The following is a 27,685-nucleotide window of genomic DNA, read 5'->3' on the forward strand; positions in this document are numbered from 1 at the left end:
TATTGCTATTTTAAAGATGTGGAAACTAGTTTAGTTAGGTTAAACAACTTGCCTGAGTCCACAGAGATAGTAAGCAGTGCGGTCAGGGATTTAAACCCAGCTCTTGCTGACCCCCAGCCATTATGCTATAAGGAGATATGGCCTAGTGGAGGATGTGCATGCATAAGTAATCAATTTAAGTGCCAGCGACAAGGGTCTTTTTTCTCTCCTTTCCTCACTGACTCTCTGATATTCCCTTTTTTTCTTTTATGAGGAAGATTAGCCCTGAGCTAACATCTGTTGCCAATCCGCCTCCTCTTTTTGCTGAGGAAGATTGGCCCTGGGCTAACATCTATCTCCATCTTCCTCTACTTTATATGTGGGAGCCTGCCACAGCATGGCTTGATAAGTGGGGTGTAGGTCCATGGCCGGGATCTGAACCTCTGAACCCCGGCTGCCAAAGTAGAGTGCACGAACTTAACCACTATGACCTGGGGCTGGCCCTGACTCTGATATTTTTTAAAATCTATTTCCTAATCTACTTTTGAGTTTTAGTAGATTTTTGACTTTGAGAATTACATCAGTAAATGGACACAGAAAAGGAAAATGCCCTAAACTACTGAACATGAAACATATTTTTATTTAGGATCGGTATAAACTTCTGTATCCATACAGTCTTTCATCTCCCACAACAAAGCACCAGAATTTGTGTCTACTTTCAACACAATCTTTGGAGCATTATTTTTCACTTCATTCGGTCCAGACTCCTCAGCCAAACTACGACCCTCACCAGATAATACTGTACCCTGCAGTCAGAAGCAAGTCCTCTTATGTCCTCTAGCGCCCCCAACCGCAGTAAATATAAATGGTTTTCTTCCTGACAACTAGGCCAGCCACGTCTTCTGCTGCAATTCCCTGACTTGTGATCGTGTATGAAGTGCCCTTCTTTCATGCCCCTTATCCGAAGACTCCAACTCACGCAAGGAAGGGCAAGTCTGGGGACCAGTTCAGTGTTGGGAAGCACTGGAGTGCCTGGCTCCTGTGAGGCACGAAGAAGAGGGAGAAGCTAAGATCAGGAGACCTGGGTTCTACCCTAGATAGTGCCACTTACTGTACAGTTGGAACAAATCACTTCTGAACGCCCGTGTTCTCGCCTGTAAAAGTGCTCACCAACGCAGAATCAGAGGATCTGTGTCCAAATACCGGTTATGCTATTTGTGCACGCTACTTGTGCCTAGTTTTGGGCCAGGTGCACAATCTCCCTGATTTAGAGCCCTCATTTGCTCATAGTATCTATTCGCCCCCTCCTCTCTTTTAAGGACACCTAAATGAGATGATGCCTGTAAGTATCTAACACCGAACCCGGCGGCTCATGGTCAATACTCAAAAATATCGGTGTTACTATTATTACTCTGGGCCTCTATGACTTACCCCGCCCCACTGACATCCCCACGTCCTCTCTCCCTTGTCACCTTGAGCTTCGTTCAAGTCTCCAGAAACCCTCCAATCGCTTTTGCTCTTCACTTCGGACTCTGAACCCACTCGAAGTTCTGGAAGAGATACACAGCACTCGCAATGAACGCCCACTCCGGAACACCTCCTTCCCACTGCGGCGCTCCCACTTCCCGCGGAATCCGATTCCGACTACACTTCGCCAACCCGCGGAAAACGGTTCCGCCGGGAGCCCGGCGCCCTCCTTCGCAATTCGAGCCCCGCCCGCCTTGGGTCTATTGAGCCCTACCGGCACCCGGAGCGGCCGGAGTGTAGGAAGTGGGCGGGGCGGAACGGGGCGGGACTTCCAGTAGGAGGCGGCAGGTTTGAAAAGGGAGAACGGTTGATGTTTGCTGGTGTTTGACTTTTTCTGTGTTTGTTCCCCAAACTCGCCGCCTTCCTGTGGGCTGCTGGTGCGGTAGGTGAGGGCGAACGGACACGGGAGGACGGAGGCAGGGAGGCTGAGGGCGCCCTGTCCCTCGGGAGGCGCGGGCAGGAGCCAGGACGCGGGGCCTGGCAGTGTTGTTGCGCGCAGCGCTGCGGAGGAGGCTGGAGAAGCCAGCCCCTGGGGGTGGGGCGAGCGCCTAGGTCCTTTTTATTTGATTTTCGTCCCAGAAACAACCTGCGCTCAGTTCCTGCGAAACTAACGGGTGTTGTCTGCTGCAGCTTAGACTAGGGGAAGAAACTTGAGCTGAAGCTGGTCAATTTAAGCTTGTATCTATATTTTTTAACCTATTTATTTAGAAAGCAGTGGGATTGCAGATGCTCGTCAGCTTTCTGCAGATCTCCATTGCTCAGACATCGCTTAAACAAATCCAAAACCAAGACTCAAACAGCAAAAATATCATACTTAATCCAGAAATCAAAGGGAGAGATTATGTATGTATGTATGTACGGTACTATGCGTGCGTGCGTAACAGGGTCATTTTCCCTGAATGAGTTCAGTAAACTTTTTACTTAATTTATGGAGGTTGAGAGTCATTTCTGTTTGTTTTTGTTTAGACTCTGTCTACTGAAATTTTGATTTCTACGAACTAGTTTATTTTAGCAAAACGAAGTGTGTAAAATTTAACAGGTATTCTTTCAATGCCTACTCTGCTCAGCATCGTGGTGTTGCATAATAAATGAGAAACTGAGGGGTAATTAGCAGTTAATCTCTGCAGCTTGCTAGGCGATCTGAGCATCACTTTACATAGACTAGGTCATTTATATACTTTATCCCACCAAAGAGGTCAAACTGTGTAGTTGGAAGGCCTCTGTTACCCCTCTCTCCCCGTCTCCCCCTCTTTGCCTCTTCTCTGTCCCCCTCTTCTGCCTCTCCCCAGACACACATGAATGAATTGGAACCGAAATTGTACTATCAAAGAAAGATAGAAATTGGATATGGGAGGTGATTCCAAAAGGACGTATTGGAAGTTTGGGAAACATCTTGGAGGAGACAAACTTGGAACAGAAAATCATTAGGGTATTAAGTTATGGAAGGTTTTACAAACCAAGCAGAAAAATTTGAATTTAATGTGGTGGATAGGATGAGTAATTGAAGTATTTTTGTAAAGATGTTACATGATGCATTCAGTGTTTTATAAGGATTAGTCTGATAGCAAAGTGTACAAGACATATTAGAGAGAAGAGAGGGATGTGTGATAATAATTATGAAGATATTTTGCACCTACTCTTTCTCTATTGTGATAATCTCCAATCCAGATATAGCTTGTTTCGGAAAAGTGGCTTTTTCCATGGTCTTTCTTTGGCCAAGTCTTTTTTATCAACGATTTTTAAATCGGACTTAGATGAAAATGTAGAATGCATATTTATACTGAAAAGGACATCTAATATGTGAGGTGTCAGATTCTGGATTCAAAAAGATGCTGGTTATAGAATGAAAGCTTGAAATTATGAAATTCAGTAGTAGCAAGTGCATATCCTTGCTAAAGATTCAAATAATCAACTATGTAAGAAGAACAGGGAGAAGTCCTGGCTTGGTATAAGTGGGTTATTGAAGAAGTTCTGGGAGGTTCAGTTGATCACATATATGTATTTGTCAGCAAGTGTACAGTTGTAGACTAGATCAGCAGTTGCCGCTGCCAGCTGTGTTAATACTCTGCCCTAGGCAGACCATATCTAGAGTATTGTTTTCAGTTTGAGCATTACATTTTAAGACGACTTGGACAAAATAGTTTGTTTAAGAGGAAAGTGAGTAGAATGGTAAAGTTTCTAAAACAGTGTCATATAAGGAGTGGCTGTACTTAACCTGTTCTTACCTTAGACAAAAGAAGGCTAAACAGAGACATGATAGCTTTCTTTACATTTTTGAAAGTCGAGTCATGTAAACAGGGATTAATATATTCTGTGTAGTTGCAGTGACTAGAAAGAGGACCAGTAGGTAAAAGTTCACAAACAGATTTCTACACAGTTAGAGGAAGAGTTATCTAATTGTTAGAGCCATACTAAGGTGGAAAAAAGTTGCCTTGAGAGTTAGTGATTCTGTGATGTTTGCAAGTGTTCAAACAGAACTGGAAAGTTATTTGTCAATCTTAGAATGGCTTCCTACATTGTCAGAGGTTAGGCAAGTTGCCAAAGCTGCTTTTTAACCCTAAGAAACATTAGGAGCCTAAAGAAATAGATTTCCAGAATTGTGGGTCATTACAGTGTGTTTGCGAAATTGCATATTTTCACAATGGATCTCTGGGATCATGCTGCTTCTTTAAAGAGTAAAGGATCTGTAGGTAATAAAACAGGTACAGGTTTCCCCCACTATGGGAAAGCAGAGCATTCCTATGAAACCTTTTGTAAGCCGAAATGGCATAAAGCAAAGAAGCAATTACCATTAATTTATATGGGAAAAATTTTTGAGCATCCCCACACCCAAAAAAATAACCAAAATAAATCGAGATAAAGCACAGATGCTCATAGACGCAGTTCAAAGCTGTGGCGGCTTGATGCTGAGTGTAGTTCCCGGGGAATGAGCTTGGCAGCGCCGCTGTCGCTGCTCTGGGTGCGCGCTGCCTCTATAAACAAAACAAAACAAACGCTGAAAGCTATTTTCGCCTTCCTCCCTAAAGTTAAAAATCCCCCTCGGATTTCGTGTGGTTATCGATACCTTTACTCTTTCGTCCAAGTGAAGTGGCGTAAAGCGAACTTGCGGATAGTGAGGGAAACCAGTATTGTTAACTTGGGTAACCAGTATTGTTAACTTGGGTAAACCAGTATTGTTAACTTGGGTGGCTGGTGCAGTGGCTTCTGTTGCTGCTGCTCCTCTTGCTGTTACTATTACTACTGCTGTTCTGCTAGGCACAGCTAGAGAGATGGAAGGGTCTTAGCGTACTGGGGGCTTATGATGTAGTGCCAGAGTTCTATAAACGCAATCACAGTACCCCGTGGCAAGTATTATAACAGAGTTCAGTGCAAGGCTCTAGGGCAGGATTTCTTAACCTCAGCATTATCGACATTTTGGACTGAATAATTCTTTGCTGTGGGGGGCTGTCTTATGCATTGTAGGATGTTCAGCAGCATGCTGGGCCTCTACCCACTAGATTCCAGTAGCAACCCCACTCCAATCTTGACAACCAAAAATGTACTCCAGACATTGCCAGATGTCCCTTAGGGGGCAAAATTGTAAGAACTATTGCTCTAGGAACACTGCTGTGGGTGGGATTATCTCATTATCCGAGGACATTAGGAAAAGTCGTCTTTTTTTTAAAGTTTTCACTCTGGTAATTGAATTCCTGTCAGTTACAGCATTCTATTCTTACTGTTTGTTTTTTTCTCTCTTCCTACTTGCATCTTAAACTTTATCATCTATCTGTGTCCATTGCATAGGATGTCAAATCAGAGCACAGTTTTATTATCTACCCTGTCGCTATTGTTTATATATAGATTCTGCTGATAGTGTTGCCTATGTATCTTGCTTTGAGGATTAATTCTCAGGATAAATCTTGTTAAACCCTGTGTCCCCATCATTTAAAAAAGAGAAACATGGTTTCTCATCTGTCTCTTCAGCCAAAGTTTTCTTTCCCTTATAAAAGAGAACAGCATTAGGAACATTAGAAAATGACTGCATCGCTTTAGAATAAAAATTATTTTGGCAGATATGTATATAATTTGTCTTACCTTACTAGGATGGTTGATGATAGTTGACACTGCTATGGATAGTTCAACCTTGGCATGTTAATTTTGTCCTTATGTTTATCAGCTTCTAGATAATGAGAACTGCTGGTTGTGTCATGTTTGTGATCTTTGTTTTTTTCTTCCTTCAGACTAGCAGGAGCCTCCCAAGATGGAAACTTTGTCCTTCCCCAGATATAATGTAGCTGAGATTGTGGTTCATATTCGAAACAAAATCTTAACAGGATCTGATGGTAAAAACCTCTCCAAGAATGATCTTTATCCAAATCCAAAGGTAAAATGGGGTCATGTTTGCCTATGCCTGATGGTGTTTGAAAACAAATTAAACTTCTAGGTGTATAGTGTGTGGAGAAGGGCATGTACCCTGCTATTTGATGTAGGCTAGTCATTTTAATCCAGAGAAAAATCTCTCACCTAGTGTAATTTTAAAATAACATTAAATTTATATTGGGGGGGCAACTTCTACATTCCCATTAGGAATTCAATTCTTGAATATGGTCATTTTCTTGAAAAAAAAAAAAAAGAAAGCTTCTAAACCATGAACATATTAAAGTATATTAACTTTTTTATTATTGGAGTGGTGGTCTGAGGATATCATTTATTGGTAGGGCTTGAAGAAACTTACTTCAAGTGGTTTCCAACCACAAAAAGTGATTAGGAACAATCCTCCTTGGAAACTTACAGATTAATTTTCTTACCTTATGACCTAAGGGGGAATTGACTTGTTTTGACATTTTTTTTTTATATCTTTAGTTATTAAATGCAAAAATGAACTATTTATGTGTCGCAGAAAATCCCAAAGTCTCCTTCCAGTTTCTTGCATTGGTCTTGAAGGGATAACATCATAAACCCGTTTTCATGATGTAGAACTCAAACTTTTTGATCTCGGTGCCCCTTTAATTCTTTAAAATGGTTGGAGTAATCTCAGAATAAATGAACTTGTATATGGATCAGAACAGCTTCTACAGGCCAGCATTGGGGAACTGATGATTTAGAAGATAAAACTTTTAAAAATCCTGTACTATCCTATTAAATTTATATCCCATAGACCAAAGTGTTCACTTAAGCTTTAACATCTAAGGAAACCTTAACATCTAAGGCATCAAACAAGGTTTCTCATGGTCTTTAAAAAAAATACACCCTCAATGTGTCATTATTTTTGCCACATGCCTGATGACCTGTTTTGAGAGACTAACCCTTCCTCCATTCCCTAATGTAGATAGATTTCTTGAGTTGGATTTGGATACCTTTGCTCTAATTCTGTAAATAAGCTTAAACAACTGATATTATTGACCACTTATTACATGAGCAAACTGATAAGTGTATAAGGTGTTTTAAAATTTGGGAAAATTAAGAAATATTTTCAAGAGAAACAATAATTTTGTTATTCTTTTCTTCTTTGCATCCATTGACTACAATATTGGACAGTCATGATGAGAGTGATACAGCTTTAGAGTCTTGCATCAGAGTGTTAAAGTTGTTTTTCTCCTGTAGCCTGAAGTCTTGCACATGATCTACATGAGAGCCTTACAGATAGTATACGGAATCCGACTGGAGCATTTTTACATGGTGGGTTTAAGATGATGCAAAATTACGTTCTTTTGCTGCATTTCTCCTGCTCACATTGCTTACTGATTTTCAGGGTAGGAAGTTCTTGACTTTATTTTTAATAAAATCAAAGGCTTATATAAAATTAATATCACTTACAAAGGAATCTTTGGCATAATAATGGTTTATATTGATAGCTTTAGTAAAATGAAAACTATGGTAAAAGACTTAAGGACACAAATTATTGACGCTGTGCAGTTATTCACACATTTACAGGTTTGTCTTCAGAGACTAAAAACAACAGCACAGTCTTCACAGACACTGTTCTCTTCTCAGGAAGGACTCCCTAATTAGAGTAGACGATATGCCCTAAGATAGAAAACAGTTGAAATCAGGCAACTGAGCTTTTAGCAAATTGGGTGTTTCTAGTAGGAAGATCATTTTTTTAAATCTTTTGTTGTCATTAAATCATCAGGGCATCGTCTGAAGATGCACTAAAAATGTAATATCTGTAGAATGTCATCAGTGTTACTGCATATTGTTTAAAAATCAAAGGCTTTGCCACTTATTTGCTATGAAACCTTGCTAAGGCTTAATTTCTTTATAAAATAGGGATAGCGCTCTGTCCTAGGGTTATTATAAAAATTAAAAGACAGGGCCGACCTGGTGGCAGAGCGGTTAAGTTCGCTTGTTCTGCTTCAGCAGCCGGTTCGGATCTAGGGCGCGGACCTACTCACCACTCATCAAGCCATGCTGAGGCGGTGTCCCATATGGAAGAACTACAACTCTACAACTATGATACACAACTATGTGCTGGGGCTTTGGGGAGAAACAAGAAAAAAAAGGAAGATTGGCAACAGATGTTAGCACAGGGCCAATCTTCCTCAAAAAAAAAGAGAGAATATATGTAGAATGTTTAACATAGTACTTGATATTTAGTAAATGCTAACCATTACCCCTTCATTTTTTCATTCATTTAAAAAACCTTTATTGAGCACCCATTGTGAACCTAGTATTAATATTAATGATGACTCTAGTTTTGTGCTAGGATCTGTGTTATTTGTTGTTTTTTTTTTAATTAAATGAAAATATTAGTATATTTTGATCTTAATCTATGATTAAGCTTTCTTGAGGTTGAAGATTTTTCTCATTTTGTCTAATCAATGTGTAAGTTAGATTTTGTGATTTATTACATTTAGATGCCAGTGAACTCTGAAGTCATGTATCCACATATAATGGAAGGCTTCTTACCAGTCAGCAATTTATTTATTCATCTGTGAGTAAAGAGTCATTTTATTTTTGTAGTCTCCATTCATATTTATATTATGTTAAACTTTCTTAATGACGTGATTTTCTTGGGGAAGGAATTTCTACCACCTTCCTCTCTACTCCATCCTATATATATTCAAAATTGTAGACTTTCAGCAAACAGATAACTGCCTCCACCTGTGGCACTTTCAGCTGAAGTTTTAAGAAGTTGTGAATCTAAAATTGTTGGAGGGTTTTGCATTTTTAAAGAGTCCTGGTACCGCCAAGAGTGTGTGTTGTTTATTAGAATGTATAACTGTTATATCTTGGTATTGCATGCATACCTGTGTAATGTACAGAAAAAGTAGATTTCAGTGCTATGGTATTATGCATTGTAGCAGACTTCTGATTTGGTTCTTTGACATTGAGAAATATATCCAGAAATTCTTTTTTGGAAATAAGATGTCTATATCCTCTGGCTTAGTATATAATTTACAATACACTTTTTAATATTCTTTCTTCATCTTCAAGGGACTCATTTATGCCCATCTGTCGGGTAAATGACTTTGAGATTGCTGATATTCTATATCCAAGTAAGTGAGAATTTAAAGCAATTTTTAATGCCTGGCTTCAATCTAACATAGTCCTTTCCATCAGTAAATGTGGAAAAAAAAAGGAAATTGGTTTTAAAAAGTGTATCCCATTCTTAAGGATGAATTTTTTTATATCTTATTATTGGAATTTTTTCCTTTGTAGGGCCACAGAAAAGCTGTTTTTCTGACTAGTTTTTCCTAACTTCTTACATTTGAAAAATGTTCTGTAAATTTGAGAATATGAATGCAAATAATATGCAAGCTGTGATGTTGCATAGTGGTTCCATCATAACAATTTTATCAAATGTAACAATTACTTTTTACCATGAAGAAAATATCTTTTAGCACTGATAAGAATAGTCACAATATTATATTAGAATGTAAAATTCTCCTATTTGTGTCCCTTAATTCATTTGACTCTTTGATATTTATACATCAGGTTATTTTATATTACAGGAGATGTGGTGTGCTATTTAAAATTTTGTTTTTTATCCTCTTTCCTGAGTGAGCTTTGGTAGTTTTCCTTTTTCAGGGAATTTGTCAATTTCATTTAAGTTGGCAAATTTATTAACATAAAGTTGTCCTTAAGTTTTCTGTATCCTTTTAACAGTCTTTGGGGTCAGTAGTGGTGCCCCCTCCCTCATTCTGACATTACTAATTTGTTTCTTCACTCTTTATTTTTCCCTGACCAGTCTGGCTAGATGTTTATCAATTTTGTTGATCTTTTCAAAGAACCAGGTTTTGATTTCATTGATTTTTCTGTATTTTGTTTCTGTTTTCTATTTTATTGGTTCCTTTGCTTATTGTTATTCCATCTTTTCTCATGGTTGATTCGGGTTTGCCCTTTTTTCCCCTAGTTTCTTTAAGATAGAAGCTGAGACCATTAATTTGAGACCTTTCTTCTTTCCTAATATAGGTATTTAGTGCTATCAATTTCCCTTTAGCTGCATCCCACAAACTAATGATGGATTGTTTCTTCTCTGTGTATGTGCCCTGATTTGTGCACGCACATGAATTTCGGATTATAAATTTGAGCCCATCTTCAGCAGGGTAGTCCTGTGGTCTTCTTTTGCTTCTGGAGTTGAGGCCACACCCCTCTTGAGATACTTTTTGCTTTGGCAGTTATTTCAAGGTTATCATTGGCTAAAGACCACTTTTTATCTTAATTCCTAATTTTGACAGTTCTTGGACCACATATATAGTTTAATTCAAACTAAAAATCCATATAGGGGAAGGCCCAAGGTTTAGAATTCTCAGAGGAGAGTATTTTCTCACCAGAGACAAGACTAAGAGATACTAAGTAATTTTGTCATTTCTCTGCACTGGTATGAGAGATTTTTCATTTCCTTATCTACCTTTTCGCTAAGGATGTAGCCTTTCTAGAGTCCTGTATCTTGTAGGACTCTCAGCTCCAATTCCCTGTGTCATGTGGGTCCAAGGCATTATCAAGTATTCATACCTGCAAGTTAGTAATCCAGGCCACTGGCTTACTCAGCCTGGGGTTATTCTCTCTTGGTTCTCCTCCTGTCTCTTGCTGCTTTTAAGATTTTTCTCTTTATTACAGGTTTATAGCAATTTGATTATAATGTGCCTTTTTGGGATTTTTCTTTCTGTTTTTGGTTTTCTCTGCTTAGATTTGCTCACTTCCTAGGATATGTTTATAATTTCTATCAAATTTATGAAATAGCTTATTTTGTAAGTTTTTTCTGCTGCTGCTTTTTGTGTGACTCCAATTACACATTTGTTATGCTGCTTGAGATTGTCTCTCAGCTCTGAGGTGCTCTATCCGTTTTTTTCTCTCTGGCCTTCATTTTAGATAGCTTTTATTGCCGTGTCTTCTGTTTCACTAATCCTTTCACCTGTAGGTTTGATCTGCTGTTAATCCCATCTAGTGTATTTTTCATTTCGGATATTTTATTTTTCAAGTACATCAGTTTGATTCAGGTCTTTTTAAAAAATCTTCTCTTTTTCTCCTTATAATGCTGATGCTTTTTCCTACCTTCTTGAGCAAATGGAATATATTTATAGGATATATTTATAAAGGCTGAGTCGTGAAGATGAGTTCAGTTTGGAGAGGCCAAGGCAATTAGAATTCATGAATTTGTAAATTCTAGTTGCCTTGGCCTCTCTGAACTCTAAAAATTCTCCAAACTCTAAACTCTGTCTTCATGACTCAGCACAACCCGAGTTCTGTTTGTATTCTCCCTCCCTGGGTGCAGCCTAAACACTCTCCACGGAGTGGGCTGGTGCATTAATAGGGTTCACCTCACTTGTTTCTCTGGGGGATTGGTGTCCTCTAGTGCCAGTTGTCCAGTGTCTAAAATTTGTTGCTTCAAATGTTTTGTCTGGTTTGCTAGTTGTTTAAGATGGGAGAGTAAATCTGGTCTCTGTTATTCTCTCCTGGCCAAAAATGGTTTGCTTTTTATTTATTTATTTTTAGTTATTAATGCAAAGGTAGCTCTGATCTTTAAGTTAGAGCAGATTTTCTGCACTTTGGTTAATTATAACACACACGCAGCTTAATTCTGTATACTATGAGCAGAGTAGATGGTGGGAGAGGATGAATTTTCATTTTTGTATTATGTTGTTTCAAAGATTTATTTAAGGACTCTTGCTTTCTATTTTAGAAGCAAAACGGACAAGTCGGTTTTTAAGTGGCATTATCAACTTTATTCACTTCAGAGAAGCCTGCCGGGAGACATATATGGAGTTTCTTTGGCAATATGTAAGATTTAAATATATTCTGGCATCACATACCAGATCAGTAACCTCATTTATGAACTACTCATCTGTTTTGAAATGGTTGTCGCAAATATCTAATTGTATGTCCATTAGAATCAAATTTATTTTTATATTTATATGAAGTTGCAGATTTTAGTTACTGGAAATCATATCTCAGAATGAGATCTTTCTTTGATATTTGGTAATATTAGGGAAAGGCTGAGTTTTTTTGTTTGTTTTAATCTTGTAACTGAGTCTCCTCTTCCTATATTAGGAAATGTAAGGGAAGAGAATAGTGATAAATTCACTTTTTTTTCCTTTGAAATTTAATAGATAGTGTAGTGTTTTTTAAATAATTGAGATATTTGAGATTTATATTTGTTTTCTAAATAGTGGCCTAATTGGATGTTTTATTTATCATGCTTGCCCAGCGTTACATTATAAGATTCAGTCTAAGCAAATCACTTTAACAGGTAGAAACTCATTTCATCAACAATTTAGAGAATTTGGAAAGATTTTGGGTCATCTGTATGATTTGTTTTGGGTTACCATACTCTTAGAAAAGCACCAGAGTAACACCAGACAATTGGAACTTAAGCTCCAGCTACACTGAGCTATATAGGTACACAAATCATACTAAGTTTATACGTCCTAAACATCACACGCTCTCTGAAGCTTACAAATGTATGTGCCAACACACACAGACACGCAATTTTGCTTGGCTAATTTCTCATTTTTTAAGACACAGCTCAGACATCTTGTGTCATTTCTTCTACAAAGCCCTCTGTGACCTTCCTCCCCAGCCATTACACAAGTTGGGGTGGATGTCACTCTTTTTGCTTCTCATTTTATTCAGTACTGTAACAAGTTGTTTTGTAGTTTTATATTCATGTATCTGACTCTTTGAGGAGACTGAGATACTTAAATCAGAACTGTAAGTTAGTCTTCTTGGGTGTTCCCAGCACCCAGCACAGGGCCCAACTATGGTTAGAACTCAACATTTATGTGTTGAATAAAGCAATTCCTAACTCACTTGTCAAGAATGCCCAATTCTATCTCAGATTTCTTATTTCTGATGGTGGAAGTCGTAGAGTGAGTAAACATTTGCAGTCTGTACTGGTAGATATTGTTTTAAACACATCACTGTTTATTTGAAAAGCACTAATATGAAATTATTAAAATTAATAGAAATCGTCTCTGGACAAAATGCAGCAGTTAAATATCGCACACCAGGAGGCTTTAATGAAATTGGAGAGACTTGAGTAAGTAGGAGATTTCAAATCAAAAAATGTAATTTCAAAATGCAAAATGAATTGTAAGTAGTGTTTTATAACCCTACACACCGCATCAAGTCTCTTTTATCTTCTTTACTAAATTTAAGTTTACCTTTTCTAAAAAGCAAAAACTCGTTTTTCTTCTTTCTAACTCTTAGTGCGTAATATATTCTTTTACTTCTTTCTTGTTGTTAGTGCATTAGCCTTCCTTGTTTAAAGCCATTAACTTACTCTCCTAAATTCTGTCTGGGAGTATTTATCCCATGTGGTGAGCATTAGCTAACTGGACTCTCTTTCTTCCTTCAGATCAGTTCATTCTGTTAAAATTTTTACTCCTTCAATAGAGGTTTGTTTTGTTCTGTTTTGTTTTGAATCACAGGTCAGGAGAATCATTCAAGAGTTATGATTTCTTAGCCTTATATATATCGATTTGGAACAGAAAGACTTTTTAACCTCTTTTAGTTTGTTAATATATTTGAATTTATTTCAGGTGAGAGCTTTTCTAACCTGCCGTGATATAAATTATCTTTAGAGACAGCAGTAAGCTGAAAAGATTGGGAATAGGAAGCAGATATTAAAATTTAATATAAATTTAGCATAAACCAAGTCAAAAGATAAATGGTGAACTGGGAGAGAATATTTGCAACATATGCAGCAAAGCAATACTATCTCTAATAACAAAGCCCATGTAACATTCTTTATATACAAAGAGCTCCTACAAACTGATAGGAAAAAAGATAATAGGAAAAAGGGCAAAGGCTATAAACAGGGGATTTACAGAGGAATAAATGCAAATAGCTAATTAAAAATATTTAAAGATTGTTATACTCACTAGCAGTCAGGGAAATGAAAATTAAAATAACAATTCTGTACCATGTTTCAAAAACTAAAGTTGAGACATTCGCATTAAAGAGACTTGAACATGTGTAAGTGCTGTTAAGAACGACTAGTAAAATGAAAGAAATGGGAGGTACAGGAGAGAGAGATGTGAGGAGATGAGAGCCTTTGCTCTCTGATTTTTATTTTATCTCTGTAGTATAGACTAGGTCCTCTATTTTAAATCACTGTCATATGGAAGGATGATAATTCAGAAACAGGAAAGCAGATAGTTTTTTCATTTAAGTTACTTGAGGGCGGAGACTTCATTTTGGCTTTTCAAAGTTAAGAACTTGATATATGTTATTTTAATCTCTTTTGCTGTGTTTAGTTCTGTTCCAGTTGAAGAGCAAGCAGAGTTCAAGCAGCTTTCAGATGATATTCAGGAGCTGCAGCAATCATTGAATCAAGAGTTTCGTCAAAAAACGGTATCTGTTTTTAGACACCTTAAAATTAAAAATAAATTTTTTTTGTAGACGTGGAGGGGGTAAGAGCACATTACATTCAATTAAACTAAAGAAATAGGTTCTGTTGCTGTGCCCATCTGTGCCCCTTGTAATGGATATATACTTCTGTTAACCGTGTCAAACCATGATTATTTGTGTTGTTGAAGTTATATGCTGTCTTGTTGACTGGAACTTTTTAGAATTTTCCTATGTCTAATCCTGCTGTTCTCAAACTGTGCACTGAGGCCCCCTGGACACTGCAGCAGACTCTCAAGATTGCTTCAAGATATTTTAGATTTTCAAGGGAAGCAACGATATTCAGCATCTGTCATTCACTTCTTGAACTACCAGTTCAAGGCAGTTCACAGTTGCAACATTAACTCACATTACCCTCATTTCATATCTTTGTGGACCTGGGGGTTTGGCATTTGCTATGATAAAAAACAAATACTACATGAAAATCATCACGGAACAGGAAATGAGAATGTTTGTGTCCAGTCTGATTCCAAGGTGTGTGAATTTGTGCAGTGCCCAATAGGTACACACATCCAACTTGGCAGTAGTTCTGGTTAAGATTAAAATAAAAATATTATTTTTTCTTTCAATTTGTATGCATTACCTTTTCAGAGGGCTCGTAAGTTGTTAGGGCATAAATATTTACATAGTTACTTGGATGTAACTACTTCATAGAGGAACTGTTAGAGATTTTTTTTGGCTTAGGGTCATTGTGAACAGAAGAAGTTTGAGAATATCTGGTCTAATCTATTTAACTTTTCTCCTTTCTTGCCTTTTTTTAATAAGAAAACGTTGAGTGGCTAAATTTAAATCTGTTCTGAATCATTATAAAACAGTTGTTTGCTTTTTTCCTTAGATAGTGCTGCAAGAGGGAAATTCCCAAAAGAAGTCAGATATTTCAGAGAAAACCAAGCGTTTGGTAAGCATCTTTTCATTTAACAAGCATTTAAGCTTACAAATTTTGTGTGGAGGAGTATTTTAACTGTGTGTGTTATTATGGTCATATATTTCTCCCTTTTCTTGGTTCCCTTAAAATGAAACTAATTTAACTTTTTTCAATTTAAATATAATAGATGAGTATTGTTTTAAAAAATATGGAGGGGCCTGCCCCATGGCATAGCGGTTAAGTACGTGCGCTCCGCTGCTGGCAACCCGGGTTCGGACCCGGGCGTGCACCGATGCATCGCTTGTCAAGCCATGCTGTGGCGGCGTCCCATATAAAGTGGAGGAAGATGGGCACGGATGGTAGCCCAGGGCCAATCTTCCTCAGCAAAAAGAGGAGGATTGGCATGGATGTTAGCTCAGGGCTGATCTTCCTCACACATACACACAAAAAATACGGACACACAGAAATGTATGACAAAAGTGAAAGTCATCTGAAAGCTCACCACACAATCTGATAGATATCATAGATTACATTTCCCTATGCAAATATACATATATATGTATAATTTTACATAAATGATATTATACTCATGTCTCAAACTTGCTTTTTTTTACTTAACAATGTAATATAAGTAATCACATCAATAAAGATGCTCATTATTTTAATAGCTGCATATTGTTGTGCGTTCTATGTATGTATGTATCATAATATAGATCCTTTTAGTGTCCTGTTGATTGACATTCACATTGTTTCTAATATTTTTATTTTGTTGAACAATATCATATGTGTGCTGCACACCTACATGTACAAGTATATTGTGCACCAGGCTGCTTTTTATCTTAGAATAAATTCCTAAATGAAGGATTTCTGGGTTAAAGGAATATACATTTAAATTTGGCCGACATTGCCAAACTGACTTCTAAAAAGATATCGATTTGCATTCCTACCAATAGAATGTGAAAGTATTCCTTTCCCTACATCCTTATCAAAATTGGATGTTTTTAGTTAGGTTTTTTTTTTTAATCTTTTTCATATAAAGGTATTTTATGTCTTTTTATAAAGGGAATAAACATGATCAAAGTCAATGCTAATGTAAAGGAAATGATCTCTAATTTTGTAGGGCATTAAGAGAGCAGATAATGTGATGGTTTGCTAAATTCTGAGAATAACGTAACAGAAATATATTGTTTTAGACATTCAGTTTTGGCCTCTGAGTTAGTTGATCAAAAGGTAAGAACTTTTTCTTTTTTTAAAAAAAAAATTTAGACAAATTACACAAGTCATATGGTAATACATTCCTGTTATAAAATACTCAAATGACACATATATATGTAATATGTATTATTATATATTATTATATATGTATTTGTGTTATTATATATGTATATATAATTATTTTATGTGTGTGTATGTATATACACATATATGTTTAGAGAGAGAGAGAGTGTGCCAAACATGAAAGGCCCTCTTCTCTCAGCCTGCTTTACCTAGAGCTTATACCCTTCTAGTCCTTTCTCCATGCTATTTCATGCACATATAGATGCATATAGGCATTTGTCACTGTGTGGTTCTATTTTAATAGAAATGGGTTTGTGTTATATGTTGATCTGTGAATTGATTCTTTCACTTAATATTTCTTGGAAGTCTTTCCATATCAGTAGATAGAGTCATAGAGTGTCCCAAAACAGTATAAACATAATTTATCAATTAATACTTGGAAAAGAAGTTCATATAAATATTTTTTCATTTTACATAATTTTAGACTTGCAGAAAAGTTTTAATAGAATTCTCGGATACCCTTCACCTCAATTCCCCAAATGGTCTGGAATTCAGGAGAAGAAGGAAATTTGCTTTAACTCAACAAGCATGTATTGAGCACCTTCTCAGTGCTATTACTGTATTTGGGCTCTGGGAGAATAAAGATAACTATTCACAACCCCAGCTTGCTCAGCGATTTAGAAATATTTAGAAATTAAATACATAGGTATAGTGTTGCATGTACAATAATTGTACTGTTTATAGAAGGAATATAGAGGAAGTGGGAGCAGGATTTTCAACAATTAATTGAAACTCTCGGAGTACAGGAGTGAGATGATGATATTGAAGAGGAGCATACTGATCAAAGAGCGGTCAGTTATAGCTGTCCAAACATAAGACTGGTATTACCAGGTTGTAGACTATAGTAAGAAACTGGTGGAAGATGAGGCTGGAAAGGAGGGTGAGAGCTAGAGAATGAAAGACTTTGAATGTCATGCCAAGGAGCCTTATCTTTGGCCTTTAGACCAATGTGAGCAATTAAACAGGAGAGTGATGTGGTCATAATTTAATTTTACCCTCACTACAATGAACATGGACCTAGTTTCTTTGTTCTTTTCCATTATTGTAATGGTGAATCACCGATTTCATTATTACATCTCATAAATAAAAATGTTTTCTCAACAGAATGAACTAAAATTGTCAGTGGTTTCCTTGAAAGAAGTACAAGAGAGTTTGAAAACAAAAATTGTGGATTCCCCAGAGAAGGTTAAGAATTATAAAGAAAAAATGAAAGATACAGTCCAGAAGCTTAAAAATTCCAGGGTGAGTTTCTTTTTTATTTCAGTGCTTTTCTATCTTTTTTCTTTGTAGCAACTCTTATTTAATCATGTGTCAATTTTCTAATTTCCAGATTATCTATACTTCTCTTCCCCTTAAGCTTTTTTTGCCCTTGTCTCTAATTTGTAGTTCTTCCCTAAAGTGGATGTAGGGAAAAGAAGTATAATTTCAGGATATTTGTTCAATTATGCAACAGATTTTTGAGGCTTTGCCCTGGATGATCAAAACAGAAATGCCTCATCCTCATGAGACTTAGTTATTTTATTTTAAGGGAGAAAGGTATTAAATAATTTTATAAACATTTATATAATTACAAATTATAATGTGTATTATGAAAAAAAGTATAGGGTGTGCATGTTGGGGGCAGAAAGTAATGGGAAATCTCTGTATCTTCTGCATAATTTTACTGTGAAATTAAAACCGGTCTAAAAAATAAAGTCTATTAAAAAAAAGCACCAAAAGAGGAAAAAAACAAACAAAAAATAGTATAGGGTGTTTTGAAATAATGCCATGAAGGTAGCCTAATTTAGTATTGTGGAAATCAGTGTTGGAGGCAGGAAGGAGGTAGAAATTTATCCTGACATCAGAAGGCTGAGCAGAGGTTATCCTACTAAATTTGTACATGGAAGAACATTCAAGGCTGAGGGAACAGCACATGCAAAATCTTAGAGGTAGAAGGGAGCAAGGTATGTTCAAGGAACAAAGCATGATAAGGATAAGAAGGAGAGTGGCATGAGGTGATGGTGGAAAAATAGGCAGCAGGCAGAGTATTTGGGGTGCTGGATTTTACCTTAGGAGCAAGGGCACACCACTGACTAGTTTAAAAGGGGGATATTGGAACATGGTATGATTACGTTTAAAAAGATTATGGGTTACCGTGGGAGAAGGACTGAGGTAGGGTGGGAGAAAAGTAGAAGTGGGTAGACAATTTAGCATCCTTTATGAGGCAAGGTTTTTAAACTATTAATTAAAAAAACTTTTCTGGTTTTTCTCTGAATTTGTTATTCATGTTGTTCCTGATAATTAAGAATCATCACACAGGAATAGACAAAGATTACCAGAACAGAAATGAGCCCAGAAATAAATCTTAATATTTGGGAGAAAAGAGTGGTTTATTTAATAAACAGTTCTGGTTCAACTGGCTATTCATCTAGAAGAAAAGGGAGTTGGGTCTACACCTTGCACCATTTACAAAAATAAACTCTATGTGAATTAAAAAGTTTAACAATTTTAGAAATTTTAGGAGAACATTTGTATAATCTTGGACTGAGATGGATTTTTTTAAATTAAGATTGGAAACCTAAAATCTAAAGAAAAAGTAGACATATGAAACATATTTATAGTTCATATGACAGGTAGAGGGATTGTGTCCGTGATATGCAAAGATGCAAAGAGTGTTTACAAATTACTAGGAAAAAGACAGTAGAAAAATAAGCAATAATGTGATTAAGCATTTCACTGAAGACAAAATCCAGCTGGTTAATGAGGTGGGAGGAAAGGTAGGCCAGTGGGGAGGAGGAAAGAAGTCTTTGTATTGTTACAGTGGTTGTGGTTAACATATGTTCATTTTCCAATTCTAGAAGAGGAATTAATCTTCTTAAAAGAGTTAGCTGTAGTAATACATAGCTGTGGTAATTATAGAAATGAATAGAAGATTATAATTGGTAATACAATTGCCCAGGAGTAATCAAGAATAGTTTGAGAATTAGCAGAAATCAACTCTTTGAAAATCATCATGAATAACCTTTGGAAGGTACTTCAGTGAGTGATTTAGTAAAATTATGACAGTGTTCCTTTGTTCATGGATATTTGGCAATTAAAAAGCATGATTATATGTGCTTAGACACATGTCTGTAATAGTGCTTTGTTACTGACCTGGAAACTTAATTGTTCTCTGCTCTTAAGCTTTCAGTATTAAGGCAGAAATTATTTAAGAGCAAACAAATTGACATCACTGCAGTTTCATAAAGGACAATATCAAACTGATCTCTGTGTTTTTTTTCTTTCAAAGCAAGAAGTGATGGAAAAGTATGAAATCTATCGAGACTCAGTTGACTGCCTGCCTTCATGTCAGCTGGAGGTGCAGTTATATCAAAAGAAAATACAGGAACTTGCAGATAATAGGGAAAAATTAACCAGTATCTTAAAGGAGGTTTGTATTGTGTGGAATTTGTATGTCTTTATTATGTAATTGTTTACTATATTTCCTTGGATTTGCTTTTACTTTTTGTTACTATTTTCCTAAAGAAAATCAGGATCTTTCTACAGTGTAATAGATGTGGCAATGTATGCTGAGGTATAAAACACTTTTCTTTTTAAACATAGCAGTAGTAGGACCCATTTTAACCTTCAGATGAAATGAATAATAGATTCATTAACAGCATATTGCCATGTATATTCTGGAAAGAAGTAATGGAATTTTAAACTTGTTCTAACAGTTGGAAATGATTTTCTAATCAGTAAGTGTAAACTTCCAACTTACTGCCCAACACTGTCCATGGGATCTATAAAGAGATTTAAAGTTTATGACATAGACCCTGCCCTGAAGATGGAGAGCTAATGCCAACGTTAAAGTTTCTCAGGCTAGAGACTTAAAAATTTTTTTCACTTCTTAACTTTATCATCCTAATCCAGACAGTCCCCAGGATGACTAACATTGCATTTGATAAAGGATTTCTTTTTTGAGGGAAGAAGAGCTTAGAAGTTGAGATTGCCTGAAGTATTCTTTCCCAGCTACATACTCTCCTTATCTGCCATCAAGAGTCAGCAAAAAAGATTGAGATCCACTGCTTTAATTGTTTCTAGGGTCTCCCCTTTTCTCCCCCCTCAACTTAGCCTCTTGGCCCATCTTATTAATAGATAGCTCTGTTCTGATCCTTGCAGATAAAATGAAATGATAAACACACCTCTTTAGGTGTCATGTCTTTCTCAGTATCCCTCGTACCTTCCTGTTGTCTTTTTGGTTCAGTCTGCATTCTCTTGCTGGGCTTTCAGGATTTAAACAGTTTTATCTCATTTTAAAATTGTGTTTTATCATAGCTTATCCTAGAAAATAGTCATTCATTTTGTTTATAAATCCTAATTGGTTGTATTGACTTTAAATGCTTCTTATAAAATACAGAGCCTGAACTTGGAGGACCAAATTGAGAGTGATGAGTCAGAACTGAAGAAATCGAAGACCGAAGAAAATTCTTTCAAAAGACTGATAATTGTGAAGAAGGAAAAACTTGCCACAGCGCAATTCAGAATAAATAAGAAGCATGAGGACGTCAAACAGTACAAACGCACAGTGATTGAGTATGAAGTTATTTTCATTTTAACATATTAGAAAGTAATTAGGAAAAGCTGATACAGTCATGTGTCGCTTAATGATGAGGATGCATTCTGAGAAATGGGTCGTTAGGTGATTTTGTCGTTGTGCAAACATCATAGAGTGTACTTAGACACACCTGGATAGTAGAGCCTACTACACACCTAGGCTATATGGTGCTAGTCTATGGGACCACCGCCGTATATACGTCCGTTGTTGACTAAAACATTGTTAGGTGGTGCATGACTGTACATTCTTTTTCTCTTAGATTTCAAAACTCCTGTAATTTCAAAAAGGTATTCTACGTGTAGATGACTAAAACAGATGAGTTAGTTACGGATCTTACAATACTATGTCTAGATTTAGAGATGTTTTAGGTACTAGTTTTTTTTCTTTTCCAGATATTACAATTCCAATTCCTTTGCCTAATTCTTCAAAAGGTTCTGGTGCTACTGCTTATTTCAGTACACTTTAGAGAGGGTGGTCTAGAGTTGCATTAGAATGAATCAGCTGGTCCATCTTATGGTCTAACTGGTCTGTCTGTTACAGCATTCATGTTTTGAGAAAAATTCTTATTTTTTTATTCAGGTAAGAATGCCTCACTAAGCGTTTTGTTGTTATTGTTGTTGTTGTTAGCCAATATGTTCAGGTGTTTCATTGGTAGAGTCTTCTTCCCATCAGTTCTAAGAATGTGTTTTTAGAATAAATGACCCAGATATGTCTATGAGATGTCACTATTTCAGCCTCTGAGGTGCATTAGGGATCAGCTGAAGATTTCCTTTGCTCTTCCTTATGCAGATGAAGAAAAAGGGCAGAACTTGCAGATTTTATATTTATTGCCACACTGCCTTGCAGAAAACATGTACTGATTTACATTCCCACCAACAATACTTGAGTGAGCACAACTGGGGAAATGTGACTTAAAATCTCCATTTTACATAATAGCTTTCGTGTGAAAGAGTGCGCTGTGTGCCATGACACGACAATAGCACCACACTGGGGTTTTCACCTGTTTGCTCTCGTATGTTGAGAAGAGTTTTAGGTTCATCCAGCAAATACATGTGAACACTTTGGAATCAAAGTTAGAGTTAAATGTTTGCATTTTTAGATGCTTAAGAGCAATTATAATTTAGCCGTGTCAAATATTTTTCTTTAGAGATTGCAATAAAGTTCAAGAAAAAAGAGGTGCTGTCTATGAACGAGTAACCACAATTAATCAAGAAATCCAAAAAATTAAATTTGGAATTCAGCAACTAAAAGATGCTGCTGAAAGGGAGAAACTGAAGTCCCAGGTGAGTGTGTGTTCATAAGAAATTAATTAATTTCAGGTAATCCCACGAGTTTAAAATGTAAATTATGTCACCCTCATTTTGAAGATTTTGTTGGTTTTCTGGAGTAGAAATTGACCCCTCAGGTCTGTTACTTTTATTTCCATTTATAGCACCTTTTCCATTAAGTTTGCATGTCTGTCTCCTTCATACCTTTTTTCTTACTTGCTTGTTTCCCCTAACAGCACCTGGCAGAATATCGTGCTTTGCAATAAAAGTAGGTGTTCCATAAAATTTTGGAATTTTTTTGATAAATGAACTTGGATAGCGATTTTAAGTAATGCTCTCCAAAAAGTTTCTACATTTTTTTCTTGATAAAAAGATCTCTGAAGTATTTCTTATCATCGGTGTTAAATGTATTTGAGTCGTCACTTGAAACAAAATTGCTTAGATTGGTCCCTATATGTTATGAGACTTTTAATGATATCTTTATCATAATTACCTAAAATTACTTATTAGTTTTACTTTGCTTATTTTGAGTGTATTTATTTTATCCTTTCATAAACAGTTCTAAGTTTAATGAGAACAGGCATCTTCTATGTTTTTATTTTTCAAAACGTCAGTATAATGCCAGACATAAAATGTTTGCCTGTTTCTATCCTTTTCTTAAGTGCCAGTGTCTCAAACTAGTACCCTATTTCTGATAGATTTATTATATCTCATTCTCCTTAACTTTTGAAGTTTGACCCATATCCTCAAGATTGTTCCAAATTGCTCTACCAGAAGTCACTAAAAACAGCCCTTTATTATGTGTAATCCCTTGCCTCTTTTTTTTTTTTTTCCCCATTCCTCTTCACCTTGCCTACATTGACATCTTGGATTGAGGTTTCCTAAACCCCTGCAGCCTGCAAAATATTTAAACACTTGCTGTCACTACCTTCTACTGTCCACATCCAATTTGTAAGGATTCCTAATATTAAAAGACACAGAAGACAATCCTCTCACCAGTTCTCAAGAGCTTTTATCCCTCTGAAAGATTAGATTGTTAGCACGTGCACATGTAAGTGTATATATACATACTGAGGATTGTCTCAAGGCTACTTTAAAAGGAAGGAAAGAAGAAAGGAACAGAAGAAAGAAAAAGAAAAGAAAATGGTTCTTTCCCCTTCCATAGTCTACCAGTATGCTGTGCTGATTTTTTCTATTTTTCCTTTTCTTTCTACTTTCCAACTACTTTTCTTTTTTTTGCCCCTTAATTGGATATTCACCAAGACTCAGCCTTTGGCCCTCTGTTTATCTCTAGAATGGGGGTTAGAAAGACCTTGGGAGATATTTAATCCTACTTCTTAACCAAATCAAATGAACAAATATTTATTTGTTATCACATGGTCAGGTATAGTTAATGGACCAGTTACTAATGTAAGCGCCCTTTGTCTATCAGTCATGAAAGGTACCCATGCCTGCCTTCAATTAACTGTTAGTTTTGTGCATGGGTGTCTCACCAGTAACATTTTAAGTTTCTCAACAATAGCATTCATGTCTTTTTTGTTTGTGTTTGACATGTCATGTCAAACCATGCCTAGAATGGTACGTTATATGTAGCATGCTTTTCACAAATATTTGTAAAATTGGAAAGTCATCTAGCATGGCATTTTTTAAAACTGGCTGTCTATTAGAATTCAATGAGGAATTTAAAATGAACAAACCCTGGGGGCCAGCCCTGTGGCCTAGTGGTTAAGTTAGGGGTGCTCCGCTTCGGTGGCCTAGGTTTGGTTCCCGGGTGTGGACCTACACCACTTGTCAGCAGCCATGCTGTAGTGACAACCCACATGCAAAACAGAAGAAGATTGGCACAGATGTTAGCTCAGGGTGAATCTTCCTCAGCAAAAAAAAAAAAATATATATATATATATGTATATATATTTAGAATCACCAGCAGTGGGGTCCCATGAACCTGAATTTTTTAGCACGGCTTTTGAGAACCACTGACATGTTCTGCTTCATTATTTTCAATATTATAGAGCTCATAACTACCCAAGCTGTCTACTAGGACAGGTTTCGTTGTTAAAATGTTACTTCTTATTTCGAGTTTAAAATATTTCTGTACTCTAATGAACCAGGATCTCTCTGGAACAAATCTATACCGTCTTCTACTTAATAAAACTTGAGACATTTGAGGATAATAATCATGGGTTCTTTCAGCCTTCTTATTTGGGTTAATTAGCCCCCGTTTTCCAGCCATTGTTTATATAGCTTAATTTTCAGATATCTTTGATTTCTCTCCTCTCTCGAATATTATAGCATTTTTAGCCTATTCTGATCTGTGCTATTCAGTGAGGTATTACTAGCAACACGTGGCTATTTACATTTAAATTTAAATTAATTAAAATGAAATAAAATTAATAATTTAGTTCCTTATTTGTACTACCCATATTTCAACTGCTCAGTATCCAGTCTGGTCTGGGTTGTATATTCCTTTAGGGTAGAAAGCATAATTGCATCTTTCTTTGTGCTATTATACTATTTACAGTGCTACTTGTAGAAGGTACCCAATAATATGTTTGGTTGATGAATTAATACATACTTGGTGGGTACATGGCTACACTGGCTATAAAACTTTATGGAAACTATATAATCTTAAATTTCTCTGATTTGATAAGTGAAATAATTACCTAGACCAATGCTGTCCAATAGAACTTTCTGCTATAATAGTGTTCTTCTGTATTGTTCAGTATGGTAGCCGTTAGGTACATGTGGCTACTGAGCCATTGACGTGTGGCTAGTGCAGCTGAGAAACATGTAGCTATTTAAATGTAAATGTAAATAATCACATGTGGCTAGTGGTTATCATATTAGACGCTATAGAACTAGAGTTTGAGTTTAAAAATATTTAACTGCAGTGAAGCTATCACAGTAAGATTTACTTATTATGTGAATTATATGTGAATCAATATTATAAAGTTCCACTTGGGTACAGGATTTAATTGGAAACTAAAATACATAGCTTTTGTGAGGGCTGTGGTCTGTTGCTATTAAAATCCTGCGAGGGTTGGCTTAGAACTTCCCGTGTTTGTTTGCCTATGGATGTGCCACTGGAATTGGGCTTTAATGCTTCATTCATTTATCGTGGCACTACCTGCAGGATTTGGTTTCTCCTTGAGAGTATTCGTTGTCCTCAGGAGAAAATTGTTCCTCTGGGTGTGTTGAAATGGTTGGTTCAGATATTTACAGATTGTATATCTTTATTGAGCCACACTTAGGTTTAATAGTTTCTCATGAGTAATATCTTTCTACCAAATTCATTCAGCTTTCTTTTTAGTATGAATAAATATATACCCCTGTAGAATTAGGAAATTAAATTTATCTATGGCTGCTGAATGTGCTGATTTTTTTTTTAATGTTGTTTACACAAGCTAGCAACTAATTCACCTTATTTTTCCTAGAAGATGTAAGAAATAAAGCTTTCAAATTTTTGATTTATTTTCCTAATGATTCATATTCCATCATAGTTGTAGTACAAATTTGATGCATGACTAGATCTTGGAAATCTAAATACACTCTTCTATTTTTGTATTAGGATTTAATAACTGTCTATGTTTGAATTTTTGGAAAGTGTTTAGCCTTAAGCATCTATTTATATGCTTAATCTAGAGCAGTCTTCTTCAGACTTGCAGAGGTGGCACTCTTTGGAAATAGTGTTGTTCTTTTTTGGAACACTATGAATTCATACTGTATTAAATTATAATCTGTATAATTTGTTCAAAATTAGATAGTATCTACACTAGAATTTAAACCAAGATAAGTAGTAGCCAAACTATAGGTTTAAGAAAAATTTAATGGGAGCGACACTTAAAATTGAGAACATTATATTCATTATACCCATTTACTGCTTTTTCCTCCTGTTGGAAAAGGTCTGCTGTTTTTTTTCAGTGGTGAAACACCCCTTATAACTTTTCAGAATACCACTGTTTCTTGTATCAAGGTTTGAGAATTGTTTTGTTTAATAAAAATGAATACTAAAAGAGGATCAAAATCACATTTGGTGAGTATGAGATAGAAGAAAATGTATGCAAGCTAATCTGCTTCTTTTATTATTTCATTCAATCTATGAAAATTATCCTGCTCTCGTTTTTCTTAATTCTTAGCATATCTGTACGGTTTATATGAAAACTCATTATTGCTTATAGTAGAACTGCCTGATCAGTTTATTAAAATGACTCTAAAAGGTATTAGTATATTTTTCAGTCTTATAGATTACTTATTAAATCTGTTTGCATATTTTTTAAACGATGATCAGGGTCAAATGCAGAGGTTATAACTGTTTACACTAATCTAGATATTTGCTTGGTAGATGTGGAAAGCTCCAAAGTAAAAATTTTTCCTTGATAATTAAAAATATTTTCTTAATGTTTGGAATCCAATCCATTGTTACATGTCTGCTTTGTTCTAAGTAGCAGACTTTTTTTTTTTTTAAAGATTTTATTTATTTATTTTTTCCCCCCAAAGCCCCAGTAGATAGTTGTGTGTCATAGCTGCACATCCTTCTAGTTGCTGTATGTGGGATGCGGCCTCAGCATGGCCAGAGAAGCAGCGCGTCGGTGCGAGCCTGGGATCCGAACCTGGGTCGCCAGCAGTGGAGCGCACTCACTTAACCACTAAGCCACGGGGCCGGCCCTAAGTAGCAGACTTTTTTGATGTGTCTGTACAGCTTGCAGAATGAATTTTTAGTAAGAGTAGGCACATATATGTGTGTGCGTATGTGCATAAGATAGTTTAGGCTTTAAAATATTATAAATAAATATGAATGAGATTGTTGGAATTCTTGTCACTCATTTTTAGTTTAGGTTGTTGCATGGAATAATTCTTATTCTATTTCGTTTTCCACTTAGGAAATATTTCTAAACTTGAAAGCTGCTTTGGAGAAATACCATGAAGGCATTGAAAAGGCGGCAGAGGACTGTTATGCTAAAATAGACGAGAAAACAGCTGAACTGAAGAAGAAGATGTTCAGAATGTCAGCCTGATTAACAAAATTACATGTCTTTTTGTAAATAGCTTTCCATCATTTAATTTTATGTTTGGAAAGGGAATAGTTAAGTTGAAGTTAATAGAAGTATCAGAAGTACCAAATAACATTGGCTCAATCATTTTTTATATACTCTCATAGCATATTATTTTGTAAGACAATGCATTTAATGTAGACTCTTATTAACTTATAATTAACATAACTCGTGCAGCTATTCACATCTCTACTCTGCCCCTTGTTGTAAGTACTTGGAATAAAACAAAAATGGTTGCATTTGAAATATA

General features: G+C 36.1%; 1 protein-coding gene across 2 annotated transcripts; it reads left to right on the plus strand.

Annotated features, from left to right (window-relative positions):
* The first annotated feature begins 1,793 nt into the window (after positions 1–1,793).
* Positions 1,794–27,685, plus strand: NUF2 (NUF2 component of NDC80 kinetochore complex). Of its 2 annotated transcripts, none has more exons than XM_058539712.1 (14): positions 1,794–1,892; positions 5,727–5,869; positions 7,090–7,164; positions 8,343–8,419; positions 8,923–8,984; positions 11,612–11,709; positions 12,894–12,967; positions 14,187–14,283; positions 15,173–15,235; positions 17,645–17,782; positions 19,809–19,949; positions 20,919–21,094; positions 22,264–22,399; positions 27,265–27,685. In XM_058539712.1, exons 2-14 carry the CDS (start codon positions 5,747–5,749, stop codon positions 27,397–27,399), a joined length of 1,395 nt encoding a protein of 464 aa, XP_058395695.1. In that variant the 5' UTR covers positions 1,794–1,892; positions 5,727–5,746; the 3' UTR covers positions 27,400–27,685. The 2 variants fall into 2 exon arrangements, with proteins under 2 accessions (XP_058395695.1, XP_058395694.1); XM_058539711.1 differs by having other exon boundaries at positions 1,798–1,888.

This window comes from Diceros bicornis, chromosome 4, assembly GCF_020826845.1.
Source record: "Diceros bicornis minor isolate mBicDic1 chromosome 4, mDicBic1.mat.cur, whole genome shotgun sequence".
NCBI lineage: Eukaryota > Metazoa > Chordata > Mammalia > Perissodactyla > Rhinocerotidae > Diceros > Diceros bicornis.

Coding starts and splice junctions, on each gene's coding strand:
- NUF2 (XM_058539712.1), top strand. CDS start 5,747: ATGGAAACTTTGTCCTTCCCCAGATATAATGTAGCTGAGATTGTGGTT. Junction 11,710..12,893: donor TGGAGTTTCTTTGGCAATAT/GTAAGATTTAAA, acceptor TAAAATTAATAG/AAATCGTCTCTGGACAAAAT. Junction 17,783..19,808: donor AGAAGCTTAAAAATTCCAGG/GTGAGTTTCTTT, acceptor TTTCTTTCAAAG/CAAGAAGTGATGGAAAAGTA.